Raw genomic sequence first — 17,078 nt, forward strand, 5'->3', positions numbered from 1 at the left:
AAGGCACGAAATGGAAAAGAATCGGCGACAGGCCACATCAGGCCTACACTTCAGAGCCGACATCACTATGTTATGTTATGTTATGTAAACAGAATTTGCAATTTTTATTTACCAGGTCGCTGTCCATAAAAAAATTCGAAAAATAAATTAAAAGTTATTTAAAAGAAAAATTATCTTTAGTTGAGCGCAGATGCATGCACATACCATCCCCATACAGCCTGACAGTCCTGTTAGGTGGCAGGGCACAGTTATTACATCGGCGTCTTGGCGACCTCAGAGTCTTAATCAACTCTTCAGACGGGCTGGGCAAAGGCGCGCCAGCTTTTTCTACCGAGGGCCACTTAAAAAATTGGATTGTTTTGGAGGATGCAGGTACATATTTTTTGTACTTCAATCACCTTGTTGTATGCTATGAGTTTTTTGTGAATATTTACCCAGGTATTTGTTTCTTCACTCCATATTAATAATTCAGTTCGAAAGATAATCAGAGTTGTTGATTTGGTAATAAGATTTTATACTTCATTCGTATGTCCATAAATGTTTCTTGTTTTCTATCAGGATAAATATTGGACGAATAATTCAAATTTATTCACTATTGATTCGAATCAAATCGTCAAATCGAAGTTAAAAAATCAGTGAAAACTTCCAACAAATAATGTTACCAAACGCAACGATATAATAATATACTCATAAAATACTCAGGCAGGCCTCTTGCATTCGGGCCGTACAATAATGAGACGGGTGAACTATCAAAGCTTTTCATGATTGATGCTAATTTTGTCGTCAGTAGGCCGGTATACGCTGAGCTAATTGGATTCATGGCTTTGCAATATCTAATATTTTTGTAGTCGTTTTGGGATGTACAAAATATAAAGAACTGTGCCAAACTGAAGTCTGTGGGCAATATCCTACCAAATAAAATTGTTCATTAAGGTGATAATCGAGACATCTCTATCAGGAGTTTTAATCATCGGAGGTAATCCAGCAATGTGGCAGTCTCGAATCCGTATGCAATGCCATGCTGACTATGAATATTTATATGAACCCAATGATAAATATTTTATAAGTTGCTTGACAAAATATCTATGTTCATAGTATAGGAATATAGCCGTTACGATGAATTTAATCATTGCGACTGTGAGCGATAAATCTAAACTAATTGACATAAAACTCATTAATTTGAGAGAAGTGAACATTCTTGATTATATACTTTGATTTTTCCTGCGGCGTCATATTAAACTCTTCAGGATAATTTGAAATTGCTTGCAGAGAACCGCGAACGCAGCTACGCTTCACATTTGGACTAAAGAGAAGCCTGAAGTCTCGAGAACTCGTTACATGAACATCGCATAGATGCAGAGGTTCCGCCAACAAATAATTTTCCCCGATGATGTGCGAGGAAGAGCGTCACTGCAGCGCAGTGGTTAGCGCCGCTATGCGCTGTGATAGCAGCACCCAGATGAGAAGAACTAGCCGTGGCTTCGAGTCTTGCGAACCTCAGTCCATTTCTCGGTGACGCTGGTGAGTGATGTTTGTTCGTCGTCAAAAAGGTGGTGCTTCCTTCTCTGCACGGCTATGGGTTGGTGTCCCTATAAACGAACTCTGGGTACCTGTTACTCGAGAGGATGAGGGAGATGCTACAAGGTCGTGTTGCTCACGGCACAGGCGCAGCCTCTGCCACCCTGCGCTGTAGGGGAACGAAGTGACAGCGATGGACGGGCTGCCCCGCTGACGTTCGTAAGGCGATTGACGTTGAAGTAAGCGGGACTGACGTAAGACGACTTCGTTTAGGGATTTGGCGCCGAGATCACGGAGTACAAGGGACGTTAATTGTTTTCATATTCGAGATTCACTGTCAGAACTTACGTTTGTCGCGCTCAAATCGGTGAAGTGATGCTTACAATATTTTTTTCTCGCGTGCATGTAGAATGTGTAATTTATAAGTTGAGGTCCATAGAAGCTATCTATGGACATATGTAAAAGCTCAGTGGTAAAAAGAACAATTACATGGAAAATCGACTGTGTTTATCAACAAGCTGTGCAATCCGAAGATAAACCTTTTTCTTCAAGACAGAAAATCAGTTTTCTTCAGGACAAAGTGCAAGTCATGTTTGTCGTGTATCTCACAAATAGAAGGATTTACTTTGGCCCATACTTTCAAAACTCGCTAAGTGAACGTAAGTACTTACGCTATATTTTCTAGTCTATGATTGGTGGATTTTGTTTGAAAGTCCGTCAATGATTGACTGATGAACTTACGATCTTTTAACTTTTTTTGAAAGCTATAGGCCCGGGAAAATTACACCCATGTGCGCTAAAATTTTTTGTTTACAAATAGCTCATCCTGTTCTCTTAGAATCTCATACAACTGCATTATGAGATTCTGAATTGATGTCCCTACCAACCTATTTGAAAATAACCTCGAAAGAGATATAACACTCTTGAATTATCAAAATGCATCGTATTTCCTGATTATAGTTTACAAGGTGAAAATTGTCTCTATTAAGCTGCCTTGACAAGGATTCGAGAATCTCTGATCACGCGGTCATTTGCAACGTACGCATTTCATGTCGCTGCATTTAGTAAATACAATATGCAGGACCGTCTTCTATTTCCGATGAGCTTGAGCCTAATGGCAAGTAGATGCGTAGATTTAAAAACTCTGACCTGAAAGAATAATTCTTAAAAGGCCTTCTATAATAAGCTCCTACAATGAATCGCAGCAGTTGACACTTAGAGTCGCGGTGGCAGGAAGGAGAAACAATAGGTCTGTACATCAGCGGCTGACTCTAGTTATGTCTTCTCAGAACTGTTTGCTCGGAAGTCATACTATCTCGTGTAGGTTTTGGTTAACTTTTTGAAAAAAACACGCCCTGACCGTTATGGATCACTGGTTAGTTATAATAATGTCGTCTCTAACTCAGCGTCAGATGATACAGAAGCACCAATGTAAATCCAAATCTCAGATCTACCATCTAGATTACCCTTCAGAGAAAAAAAATTGTGTTAATTCTGTCGTAGTGTGAGGATTGTGCTTTCTCATTGTGCTCATGTCTTCCAGGTCTTAACCGGACCATGGCAGACAATATAGCCAACTTTGCCGCGCTGGACCAGCCTTCCAGCCCTGGGATGATGCATGACCACTCCCAGACGAGAGGATTCATTCTAACTTTATCGTGCATTCTTGCCGCGTATCTCATCCTCTTTATGCGCATCAGCATGGGTAAGTTCAGAAGCAAAAACGCCCTAACATTAAATTATTTGTTCTCAAGTACCCTTGAATTTATTTCAGGCATTCTAGAGCGATGAAAATTTTGGGGCATCTGTGCTGAAGTGATAGCTGCCTCTGTAATGTGAATAAGAATGGTAAGTGGGGTTGTACGGTAATGAGTTACTTGAACTAAGATTGAAAATTTTGTGGTGCGTGTTTAATTGTACAGATAATTGGACTGGCCTTATTAGGTTCATCCGAATAATAATGTTTAAAAAATCTCATACGTCCCCTTCCTACATACGAAATGTAACAATTTAATTTGCTGGCAATAGAAATAAATATGACAATGAGCAGAGATTGTGGCGTCGGTTTCGGAATATCTGCTGTGTTCAAACAGTGAAGAGCAGAAGAGGCCGGTGCTGATGTTCCAAGCCTAAAACTCCCTTCCTTAAATTATCAGGCGTATCATGAAGCAGTCGTGTCCAGGATACCCAGGGTGGAACAAAATGTCCTAACTAACTACGTAGGATGATGGTATATATTAAGTCAATTGAATTTTTCGACACATTTATAGAACAGCATTTACTGAACACCAGCGCGTACTGGTGAGGTTTGTACGTAGTTTTAAGTGCTGTATGTACAGCTGCTTAATTGCAGTTCATCAGTAATATGAACTTGCATTTCCCAATACAGATAGAGGCAACATTTTTATTTAGAACTGAAGGTGTCTCATCCTTTATATTCCCGCCTCTTGAAATTAAGGGGTGTGTACGGTGATTTATTTATTTTCATTGATTTTATTGTCATGGCATCTAGTGTTGATGCTACGCAGTTTAAATAGATTGGCAAGATTTAAGCTTCCCACCCTTCCAATGAAGATATGTCGATAAAGTCAGAGAATGACTAGTTTACGTAGTTCGCTCGCCGGTTTCGAGATTTTAAAAATATTCATAATAATTTGCGTTAAAATCGACAGTAAATTCCAGATTTTTTCAAACCTTCATAATAATTTGGGTCATATAATAATAATAATAATTTGTAAGCCTATTCAGTCTCACGAGAATACAATGATAACTCCTGACATGGCGGGGAGTGTTGTTCTCCGCTGAAATTTACCTAACTGCGCTGGGCACCGCAAAATCTTGCATTTGCCGCCTGAAAAAATTTAAGAACAGCGGCAAAAAAAGTTTGAACCGAGGAGTATGGATTAAGGGGAGCGTCTACCCTAAAATTGAGAATTTTCATTTTTTCTGTTTTTATACTATTTTAAAGCTGGCATTCTGCCCTATCCAACGGTACCACTGCCATCTCTGTACGTTGATTTATGGTTTCACGACATTTCATGAAAGGGGTGCGGGGGGGGAGTTCTTTAAGTAATTAGATAGGAACTAATTAGCTGCTGAGCTCTTTAAATAAGTGTCTACTTGAGTTGTGCTGCAGTTACGTGTTTAGTCTTACCTTAAAGCTGACATTCTGGCCTATCCAACGGTACCATTACCATCTCTGTACGTTGAATTATACGTTCACGACTCTTCTTGAAAGGGGGCGGGGGGGGGGGAGTTATTTCAGTAATTACATAGGAGCTAATTCGCTGCACAGCACTACAAATACAGTGTTTCTATGAGGTCTGACTCAGTGTGCCTGCGGGCGTTGTACGGACAGATGCGCATGTAGTTGCTCCCATCATCCTTGAGTGGAATCAAGCTCCAGAAACGTTTAGTTTGGTATCTATGCTACATTGAGCGCATATTGTGGTGCGCGCGGGACTTAGTCGCGCTCTCCTCAACACTCACGCTTATTGTCACGGAAAACCTATCTCCTCCTAGAGTTTTTAAGCTACAACAATGAGACATATACCATTCGATGCGCAACAAAATTATCTACACTTGAACACGGGCGTTTTTCTAATTTCGTTATAGTTTGGATTTTATTCCGCAAAAGGTGGTGGGTTGAGGGGGTGAAATCGAAAAAATTTCGAAAAATTTACGAAAAATGCTCCTACACCCACAAAAATGAGAAATCCAAAAAACCGCCGTGTTCAGTTTTAGATATGGTCTTTACGCATCGAATGATATGCGTCTCGATGTTCTAGCTTGAAATCCTAGGAGGAGAGATTTCTACGGTACCCCCTTTTTTGGCCGTTTTCTAAGATTTTCACGTTTTCTTTCATTTTTCGAAAAATTCACATGAACAAAAAAGTCTTAGATTTCTGTTTTACATATGTGTACCAAATTTCAGAGTGATCCGTCTGTAAATAGCCGAGATAAATTTTACCCTAGACGCTCCCCTTAAAGCTGGAATGTCTTTGTGCAGTTCTCACGACGTCGCAGCGGGATTATCTTGAGAGCTTCTTGATCGTGATGGCTTTGATTGTTGGGATGGAGACGCTAGCCGTTCTGTGCATTAAGTACGGGATCGGCACTGCGGGACCGCGCAGTGGCGAGGATGACGCCATTGACGGCCACCACCCCGACAGCATCGATAACCGCCACGCCGACAGCATCGATAACCGCCACCCCGACAGCATTGATAACCGCCACCCCGACAGCATCGATAACCGCCACCTCGACAGCATTGATAACCGCCACCCCGACAACTTATGTATGATATTTTATAATTGACGTGTACTAATTAATACTTATTGCGTAATCGTAGCTGATTTTAACTTTTAAACGTAATTTTATGAATGATATGTGTGTAATTAATAAATGCTGACTGGGCAACCTGCCGAACCTTCTATTGAGTATAAAATGAAACAAATGATGGAACCCAAAACTCGTTTGATTGAAGAACCTGCCTGCGCTGATTATCTTTATCACAGCGTTGAGCGTTTTTCGCTGATGAGGTTCCATATGCTAGATTCTGTAATAAAATGGGTAAATATGTGAGTGATCCTGAACAAACTAGATCATTCAATCTCAAATAATGAGCCATGCAACACTCACATTGATGATGGAAGCTTGTGAACGTGATTTTAGTTAAGTAGTTATATCGCTGTGGAACGTGTCACTCACTGTACACGAAATAAATTAGCAATCAACTGCGTCCCCGGCGCCAGTCACATTCTACGAGCACCTCAGAGAGAAGGCTTGTCCGAGATCACGGCTACATCCCATCAGACATCCGACGTCGAATCAACGTTGAATTATGCGTTGTTTAGTCGAAGAAGAGGACAAAGCCGAGTTGTGCACGGCTGATTGGTGTAGGTCCGGAGAGATCCAAGGCGTTCGATTCAGGGCTTATTGGTGCACAAAATTGGTAGTGCACGGCTGCGCTCCCGAATCAACGTTGAATTATGCGTTGTTTAGTCGAATGAACGGTAATTAATCGTTTTTTTAGCGTCATATGCCAGGTGAAACTTGGTGCAGAATGGGGAAATTCTGCTGTGTTGAGTTCCTAGGTCAGGCTGTTATTGGACTAGGTTGCACATGTAGCCGTAATGTAGGTTTCGATTGAAAAGATTCACCCTAACATAGGCAGCGAATTTTAACTCTTGTTCACTATTTTGTAGCTAATCTCGAAAAACAAAAATATTCCAGGAAAGACCCAGGCGTTCTGTAAAATTTTCAAACGCTTATGAAAGTGATCGCTGAATTGCAGGAACTTGCTGTAACGAGAACATTGAAAGATTCCAAGTGGTGGGCATACTTTTTTTTTATTTGAACAGTCATCTGTAGCAGGAATATTTGTTCCAGGTCCTTAACGATCGTACAAAATTTGTGACACTTCTGCAATGTAGCGATGAGCCTACTAGCTGTTTGAAAGCTGACGGCAACGATGATGAAAAATTATCGGTAGTACCATGGTTGTGTGTGACGTGGAAAATCTTACTTTTTCATGAATATACAAAAACGGTCAGTTTTTCTTCTTATTAAACTGATACAACTAATTCCAGGGCACGTATGGCTAGTAAAGCCTCGAAATATAATCGATCAATGACACAGTGTGATTTACAGTAAAATTTGAGGCACCATATAGAATAACAGTGTCTGTGATGAACAAAAAAATGTTGAATTAACGTTCCAAAAGTGTGATGTGAGGTAGCGCATTGTTAGCAGGTAAAATTATAAGGCAATTACGGTACACAAGGCTTTATTGAAATGTTAGGGTGGAGTACAGCGTTGAGGGGGGTGAGGGTAGGGGGGGAGGGTGCAGGGGTCATCGGGTACACGGCTGAGCACAGCAAAACAGCGATGCCCACATAACCTCTCTCTTAAAAAACACTATTGAAAATCTCAGCCCGATTATCGGCGGAAATGCAGATAATCGATGATAAAATGGCTGTGATTTAAAATAGGGATTATCGATGCAATATTTTACGATAAATTCGTTGGCGGGGCGCGAAGGTTAGCCACGGAAAGTTATGGTCGATATGAATTGCAATACTTGATTTAAAATGAAATTCTTCAGGTAATAAATTTATGCTCGTGCCACTAACGGTGGTTTGTCGGCAGATAATGCATCTATAATTCACATTAATGAGAACACAATTCAGTTACACGCCTTTTTATTTTCAGCCAATCACAGCCCCGTAAAGTATCATCGATCATTACCGACACAAGGGACACGAGTTTACAGTTCTTTATCCACCTAAAAATCCACCTACAAATCCACCCCATCCAAAACTTCAGGCCGACCTGACATGAGACCGGCCATATTCCGTACCTAATATAAGAGTTGTTTATAATGGGTTTATGTTGAATGTATGTAATGTTGCGGCAGTATCTACAAAACAATACCATACATCGATACCAGGTAACAGAGGTAAGTAATATAACCACGCTTCTTGTTGATCTTGCATATTGTTGACGATCTAACCTAAACGCGGTCTCTGACCCTGATCACAATTATCTTCTTGTTTTGCTGTTAATTATAACCCTACTTCTAACCTAAATACATAGAAAAACATTTCTTAATTAAAAATAACTATTATATGAAACCATCGTCGCATTTTCGGTGCTTTCCCTCGGACCATCGGAAAGACGACGATATATAATGTGTCTATAAATAAAATGAGGGAAAATTTCGCTGTTTGTGACTAAGGGATAAATATCGGCACCACTGACAGCACGAGCACTTCTTCGGTGTTAAAGATCAGTGTTAAAACCACGATCACCGGAGAAATAACAACAATCGTGGAAATCGTAATATTCGGTAAACTACCGATTATCATCGTTGGAGATCGCGATTATCGGAAAACAAACGATCATCCTGGAACTTACGGTCACCTTTTAACATCAATGATTTTCTAGATTTAAAAAAAATCATTACGTTAATTTGAGCGGATTCTATTCCATATTTGCATATACAGTTTCACCAAACTCAGCTTCGTACAAACCTCGGTTCCTCTTTAAACACTCGAATCTCGGGCAGATGCAAAACTTTACTGTAGATATGATGCCCCAATATTCTATTGAAAAAATGGGCGATTCATGGGTAGCCTGAAAATGTACGAACATCATCTTCCGATGCCCTAGTTACTAGAGTTACGTAAACTAGTTCCTCAAGCTCTCTATTTATTGGGAGAAACGTTGACTGAATAGCAAGCTTCATGTTACAGGTTCGTGATATCAATGAATTCCCAGTAGCTTTCAACGGAATAACATTCGACTGTAGCATTTAAAAAACAATATCTAATTTTATAAACACATACAGGGAAGTGAAATGAGATGGGAATACATGAAGAACAAATCCAGTTTTTGGTATTAACGTATGGGAACACCAATAGCTAATAATTTAACAATATTAACATATATTCAAAGCGAACACTGAAATTCTAGAACTTGCGGCCTTAAAAAACAACCTCTAAGCGCTTCATTGATGTTTTGCGCATTGGAATTTTCGTTGGGACTTAAATGGGATAAATAAAGCATGAAAATAGCAATACAGGAATAGGGTTTGATTTGCGCAGGAAGCTGTTAATTCCCGGGTACAATTAAAACGAGAATTTACACAATTAAGTAATTTAATTACTTTAATTTACACAATTAAGTAATTTAATTGCTTTAATTTACACAATTAAGTAAAGCAGTGTGCACTGCTTTACTTCGTCACGCGGATGCATTGCTGCAGGGAATACGCATACGAACAATTAGTACAAAATTTTGTAGAAATGTTAATGAAAAAATTGACCCTTTTCATCGGAAAAAATAATGTGCATGATCTGGTAGTGGAAAAAAATTGTTTCTTCGTGTCACGTAGTCATTTAAGGAAAAAATATTAATAAGAAGATACTGCAACAAGTTGCAGCATTTATCGCTGATAGTTGATAAAAATATAGCATATAAAAACTGACTATACGTGAACGACTAAATAAAAAATGACAGCGTCTAGATTGCCGCACGTCGATGTTGGTTTCGTTGGTGTTATATCTCATTTAATTATATATTCTTCGGCATTATTCATTCTGGATATGCACCGGTGACTTATAAAACATAATTATTGACAAAAACTCGGTATAAACAAGTACAAATCAGTAACAAAAGCTCCTAATAATATAACAACGCTGATAGCTAATACTGACATACAATAAACTAGACGAGAATTTAAACGGGAATAATCAAACGACTTTCTGGTCTGAGGCTAATTGAGTGATGAACACCACCCGCAACAAATTCGGTCTGTCATCACCAAAATTTTTATTTGTGAGGTCAGAAGCAGCAGCATCGAATAAAACTATTGTGATCTTAATTGTGGACAAAATTATGGACAAAATCATTGCTTTTTTTTTTACTTTTTGGACTTGAGGAATGCAGTTGTCACAGCCACCAACATATTGGTTGATAAATTGACAAAGTATTTCAACCTTTATAGGTGGCCACCGATACGCCTACCAAGACTACGATCTCGTGTTTGATGAGGATAATAATCGTTAACTATCGTGGGTACGACAACGATCGTGTACCAATGACAAGGTTCACTTTATGATCACGAATGATCCAAATAATTCACAGCGCCACTCCCCCTGATCTCCCCACACAGAGGGATTTGGGGTGTACACTCGAGCGACGCTCCATGGAGATTCAGGATTGAGGGAGTTTTGGAGTACGTCAAGAAATAAAAGTAGTCTCAGCGAAGTAGGGCAATTATGGTAGAAACCTGCAAGTTATTGAGGGATGTCACTTACCAATTTAGACACACGTGGTGTAAATACACCGAGGAATTCGATCAAACATATCCGTGCTATCCAGCCGGCTGCTTAACACCATCACATATAATATATTTTAAAGGATCCATAGACTGGGCACTTGAAATAGTTCAGTGGACAATGCGATGCCCGTTCTGGTGAGAGTACTTTTCTCTGTCTATTTAAGTTGGATAGATTAGGAAAAATACACCAAGAGCTGTAAGCCGTCAAAAACATCTATCCAAAGATTGAATTCAGCAAAAGTTACTTCTTGTACAACAATGGTCCACGCCAACACCTCGTAAGATGCACCGTATTATCCTACGGTAAGTTCTCAGCTGTAGTATCCTCGCTGGACTCCCTGCCTCTTCCTATTATGCCACTTGCAGGTGAGAATCCTAACGTAGGTTCTCCTGAACGAGGCATTGCAGAGAGCGTACAGCATTGGGTTGATGGTTGAATTTACATAACACAAGTAGTAGCCAAAATTCCAGAGCACTTCTGGAATGCAGTCGGTGGCCGCGCCACACTTCAGAATCGGGTTGATCAGAACCATCACGTTGTATGGCGTCCAAGTTATGATGAACGCCAGTAAAATTGCAGATAAAGTCTTAGCGGCTTTGCGATCTTGCTTTTTCTCCGATGTTTTCTTCTTCTTTTTCTTTCTGGTTCCTGTTCCAGTATTGCTGCTGCCGCTGCCTGAATTTTTAGCCAACTGTTTTGGAATGATTTTAGCGTTGAGTGGCAGTTTAATGTCATTTGTTGAGGAGGGAGGACGTCGGCTTGAGTTTGGAGACGTCGCGTTAGGCCCACCAGGATGCAATGAACATTCGGTGATGCGTGACGTGGCCGTACTGCCGCCACTCGGATCTGAACACACGGAGTCTCCTCTTCTGACGAGAGGTGAAGTATTCCTGATGAAGGGACGCGCCCCTGAAGAAAGGTAACCTCCTTCATATCCTCCACCAGCAGCAGCGGCAGCAGCAGCCTCCTCTTCGATCATAAGGATGGTTGGTTGATGAAGTGGTCCATCAGGCGATGGTTCGTGCGGTAGCCTGATTAATATCGTGTATACGGAATCGGACGAGTGGGAGCGAGCTTGTAACCTACCACTACCACCACCACCACTACTACCGCTAACCATACGACTACCAGGTCCTTCCGTCCGTGGTAGAGTGGAAGAACCGGATGTATGATGATGCAAGTGATGATGGTGCATATGGTGGTGGTGGTGCAGGTACTGCTGGTTGGGATGGTCTGGTTTCTCAGCTAATGGTATCATGGAAGTATTCCTGTACCGCGCAGGATTGGCGGACAGAGTTTGTTGGTCTCGGATGAAGTTCAGAGACGTACACCGAGATACAGACCCAGCGACCTGGGTCTCCGCAGACCCCGGAGTATGATACCCCATAGGGGTCTGGTAGCCTCCGGGTGTCGTGTAACCCGGGGATGGTTTCCGGACTTCGTCGCCCGGGTCTTCGCGGTCGACGGTTCGCTTGATGCAGGAAGTCAGGCCGCGGCAGCAGGAGGAACTTTTCTTCTTTGCCTGAAACATGAAAAATCTTGCTGTAGACTTAATAAAAGATTACATTACTAAATCTTTATGAATGGCGTTTCAAGGCGGACACCGCAAGGAATGGACGTGCATAAAAGAGCTCAATTTATCATAATTCGATACTAATTAATATAATAAACGGCCATTGATGTATTGGCAGCAAGATATGAAAACGGGGCTACAGTGAAGAATTTAGGCTTGGATGTCTGTTAGGGTCATGGAATTTTTAGCATTAAACATCATCTTCGATTGGGAGCATTTTTGCACTGTTTAGCTGCTCAAATCATTCAACGTCTGTTACATTTGCAAAATAACACACTTCAATGCATCACGTAATAATGGGTATTCAAGGGACTTATGGCTGGCCGTCTGATATTGGCCGTCCATCACTCACACGACGGCCATTGAAGGCCGAATTATCGATGACCATCGCCGTCGGCACGTAGGTGGTCTCGATGTCGTCCATCGCGGTGGACGATTCCGACCGCTGCCTCTTCCAGTCCTCCTGCTCTACCGCGTCGTCCGCCTCACTGCAAGATAAGTTCTATTTAACGTTCGCCTCACTACACGGTCGAGTCCACTGAATGTCAGCTCACTACAAGACAAAGCCTGTTGCATGCCCGCCTCACTGCACGACCAAGTCCAATGAATTTTCATGAATCAGAACTTTTGAATCATGCATACGGAGCTCAATTTCTCACTGAGGGACTCATTTCTCACTCATTTCGAGGCTGATGCACAAAGCTTCTTTGTCGGCGGCTACTCTACCACTATATACGGCTATGAGTCAGCCGTCGCCCGTGTAAGAATTATCACAAGTGGCGCCCAGCAAAGAACAAGTAAACAAATTAAACGCAAGGGTAGGAATCGAGATTCAAAGACCGCCGGTAATGCGGCCATAATTTGTAACTTGAATATTAAAAAAGTAAGTTTACACTTCATTGGCGAAGTAAAGGCGGCAAAACATAGGCCGCACTGAAGCCTTTGATTTTCTGGAGACTGCAATACAAACTGCAAACTGTGACCCAGAATGTGACGTGCTTGACTATGGCCCTGAATGTGACGTGCTTGACTATGACCCTGAATGTGACTTGGTCCTCCCAAAAGGAAGCAGTCAGACAACGCATGCAATAATTATGTGCGGCATATGGGTGGCCAGACAGCACATGCAATGACCACTAACTATCAGTGCTAAGGATATTCGGTGAAGGCATTGAGGGCCGCTAGCACCGCCATCACTACCAGGACAAGAAAAAAACCTTAGCAACCATGCAATTTTTTTACCATCCACGAAGAAATAAATAAAAATAAAAAAAGCTATCAAAAGTAGTTAATTTTCAAAGAAGAATAAAGTTGAATTAATATATTAAAGCATTAATGCACGCGGTCACTAAAAGGCTTTAGTTAACATGCAATGAGAACTGATGGTAAAGAGTGGGAGGTACGCGAGAGAGTGGGAGCGTGAAGTGCACTTGACTGAGTGGGGATTGAAGAAAAAATGGTGAAAATGTGAGGGGGGAGGCTTGATTGGGAGGGGGAATGGGGGAGTTGTGTGTGGGTAGAGAGAGGAGCGGTATGAGGGGTGAGGCTCAGTGCGGTATGATGGGTGAGGGAAATGAGGGGTGAGGCGTAAAGAGAGGGAATGCAGTGATACGAGGTGTGAGGGGTGAGAGGTGTGAGTGGTATGAGGAGTGAGGGGTAAGGGGTATGAGGAGTATGAATTGTGCGGAATGAGGGATGTGTGGGTTATGAACGGTGAGGAGTGTGAGAGGTGCAGGGATATGAGGAGTGAGGGGTATATGAGAGGTATGAGGAGTGAGGGTATATGAGGGGTATGAGTGAGGGGTATATGAGGGGTATGAGGAGTGAGGGATGAGGTTACCTCCTGGACACGACGTTGTCGGTATAACTGAGAGGGTCGGGCGAGATGGCGGACCCTCTGTAGCGTGTAGCGTGACGCGTGGTGAGGCGTGTTGGTGTTGCAGCAGAAGGCGCAAGCAGAAGTGCAGGAAGAGCAGAAGTTAGTGCATGAATACAGAGGCAGTAGCGGTGGGCGACGTGTGGGCAATCATACAGGATTGTCAATCGTGAGTGACATTCATGATCGTCAATCACAAATGGCAATCGTGAGTGACATTCATGATCGTCAATCACAAATGGCAATCGTGAGTGACAGTCATGATCGTCAATCACAAATGGCAATCGTGAGTGACATGCATGATCGTCAATCACAAATGGCAATCGTGAGTGACATTCGTGATCGTCAATCACAATTGGCAATCGTGAGTGACAGTCATGATCGTCAATCACAAATGACAATCGTGAGTGACATTCATGAGTGTCAATCACAAATGGCAATCGTGAGTGACATTCATGATCGTCAATCACAAATGTCAATCGTGAGTGACATTCATGAGTGTCGATCGTGAGTGTCAACCACGAGTGACAAACACGAATTTCAACGAATCAGTGTGACATACAATTTATTCGTGCATCCATATTAGTGCTTCGTTAGGAAAAACATATTTATTGTTTCATTATAAAAAACATTACGAATGAGATACAGAAATTTTCAAAGTAGAGGGCCAAGCAACATTCTAGGTACGAATAGCATTATTAATGAGGGAAAATTTTATTTATAGTAATGGTTTAAAGTGTTTAAAATTACAATATTTGGATGAAAAACATTATACATGAGAGAACACTTTATATGGCATTGGCAGTAGAAAGTCAAGTAGAGAAAAATGAGGTAAAGCAGAACATGGGGAGACAGGTAAATAATTTATATATTTTAGGGTAACATTTAACAACAGTTTAGGGTAGTAATTGCACAATTAAGTTAGTGCGTTGATTGACGTGGCAGAGAAATGTTTTACCTTTAATATATAAAATAATTAACGTGTCTCACTGTCCCCCAATTCTCCCTACCACGCTACGGCACTAATGGGTTAAGTATTTCACAAAGGCAATAATGGGTTAAGTACTCCTCAAAGGCAGTAATGGGTTAAGTACTCCTCAAAGGCAGTAATGGGTTAAGTACTCCTCAAAGGCAGTAATGGGTTAAGTATCCCACAAAGGCAGTAATGGGTTAAGTACTCCTCAAAGGCAGTAATGGGTTAAGTACTCCTCAAAGGCAGTAATGGGTTAAGTACTCCGCAAAGGCAGTAATGGGTTAAGTACTCCTCAAAGGCAGTAATGGGTTAAGTACTCCGCAAAGGCAGTAATGGGTTAAGTACTCCGCAAAGGCAGTAATGGGTTAAGTACTCCTCAAAGGCAGTAATGGGTTAAGTACTCCGCAAAGGCAGTAATGGGTTAAGTACTCCGCAAAGGCAGTAATGGGTTAAGTACTCCTCAAAGGCAGTAATGGGNGACAGTAGATGTTACGTGACAGTAGATGTCACGTGACAGTAGATGTTACGTGACAGTAGATGTCACGTGACAGTAGATGTTACGTGACAGTAGATGTCACGTGACAGTAGATGTTACGTGACAGTAGATGTCACGTGACAGTAGATGTTACGTGACAGTAGATGTCACGTGACAGTAGATGTTACGTGACAGTAGATGTCACGTGACAGTAGATGTTACGTGACAGTAGATGTCACGTGACAGTAGATGTTACGTGACAGTAGATGTCACGTGACAGTAGATGTTACGTGACAGTAGATGTCACGTGACAGTAGATGTTACGTGACAGTAGATGTCACGTGACAGTAGATGTTACGTGACAGTAGATGTCACGTGACAGTAGATGTTACGTGACAGTAGATGTCACGTGACAGTAGATGTTACGTGACAGTAGATGTCACGTGACAGTAGATGTTACGTGACAGTAGATGTCACGTGACAGTAGATGTTACGTGACAGTAGATGTTACGTGACAGTAGATGTTACGTGACAGTAGATGTCACGTGACAGTAGATGTTACGTGACAGTAGATGTCACGTGACAGTAGATGTTACGTGACAGTGCATTGTGAAATGAAATTCGCAATGTTGCCCATGAGACGATGTTACTTTATTTATATTTGCCGAATAATTCGAGAAGAATTTATAGATAAGTAAAGACTGTTAGTGTTTCGATTTGTTAGTTCTTAACGTTTTCAGGATCAAGTAATCATTATTTTAATTATTGGTCTCTCAGCTTTCTGTGTATTGAGATTTTGCAGGATTTAATTTGTTTTCAATTTTCAATATACCTGCCTGAAATATGTTGTTGATGGCAATTTGGAATTAAAATTTCTCGATACATAATTTTGGAAGGCTATTAGCGGTCACTTCTCGGTAAATTGGAAGGCCTGGTAGAAGAAAAATCCTGAAGTCTGGATAAGAGAAATTCACATATTATTCTAGGTCTTTTTATCAGAGAAGAGAAAATTATTTTACCCCTTAATAAAATCATTTTAGTCGTTGATAAAAATATTTTAGTCGTTTATACAATTATTTTACCCGCTACTAGAATTATTTTAGTCGTTAATAAAATACTTTAGCCGATAATAAAATAATTTTAGTCGTTCATAAAATAATTTTAGTCGTTAATAAAATTATTTTAGTCGCTAATAAAAATAAAATCCTTTAGTCGTTATTAAAATAATTTTATTTTCATCAGAGGATGGAAGCCAGCGCCGATGTAGCGAGAGCAGCAGGCAGTACATCTTCTTTAACGCTGCGTCTGCGCTACGCAACGCAGCGCTAACTCGTCTGTAACATCTCAACGTCACGCTGATAACACCTCAACGTCACGCTGATAACATCTCAACGTCACGCTGATAACATCTCAACGTCACGCTGATAACATCTCAACGTCACGCTGATAACATCTCAACGTCACGCTGATAACATCTCAACGTCACGCTGATAACATCTCAACGTCACGTTGATAACATCTTAACGTAAAAATTAAAGAATTAATTTAACAATTTATACTTCAACATATTTCCAAATATTTCTATTCCCTAGTTTGAAAAATTTTTTGATGAATCGGTCTTGCATTCTGTCTTATTATCGATGTCATAAAATGTTGGACGATGCATGTGCGTATATTACTTTAAATGAAGTGAAACTGTGTTTAAACTATTTAAAGTCAAAGAAACTGTGTGTGTGTATGTAAAATATTTAAAGTTAACTGACTATCCTTATTTATTGCAGAATCTTAATTAGTATTCACAGCGTCATGCGTCGTGA

The 17,078-nt window shown here is 40.9% G+C and overlaps 2 protein-coding genes across 2 annotated transcripts in view; one reads left to right on the forward strand and one right to left on the reverse strand.

Moving 5' to 3' along the window:
- Window positions 1-3,103: 3,103 nt before the first annotated feature.
- Window positions 3,104-10,089, forward strand: LOC108670031 (the record flags this gene model as incomplete). The annotated part of the gene is given in 3 exon segments (XM_018157481.2): window positions 3,104-3,223; window positions 5,528-5,815; window positions 10,028-10,089. Coding segments are annotated over 3 exon segments (470 nt in total), but the record flags the coding sequence as incomplete, so codon positions are not given.
- LOC108670032 (muscarinic acetylcholine receptor DM1-like) overlaps window positions 7,299-17,078 on the reverse strand; it is a 31,688-nt gene continuing 21,908 nt past the window's right edge. Inside the window, exons 6-8 of the mRNA XM_018157482.1 lie at window positions 13,778-13,834; window positions 12,290-12,425; window positions 7,299-11,886 (exon numbers count right to left, since the gene is read on the reverse strand). Coding sequence (XP_018012971.1) covers window positions 10,675-11,886; window positions 12,290-12,425; window positions 13,778-13,834 — 1,405 coding nt within the window. The 3' untranslated portion in view covers window positions 7,299-10,674. The remainder of the gene's footprint in view (window positions 11,887-12,289; window positions 12,426-13,777; window positions 13,835-17,078) is intronic.

Source organism: Hyalella azteca, unplaced genomic scaffold (assembly GCF_000764305.2).
Source record: "Hyalella azteca isolate HAZT.00-mixed unplaced genomic scaffold, Hazt_2.0.2 contig9551, whole genome shotgun sequence".
Lineage (NCBI taxonomy): Eukaryota > Metazoa > Arthropoda > Malacostraca > Amphipoda > Hyalellidae > Hyalella > Hyalella azteca.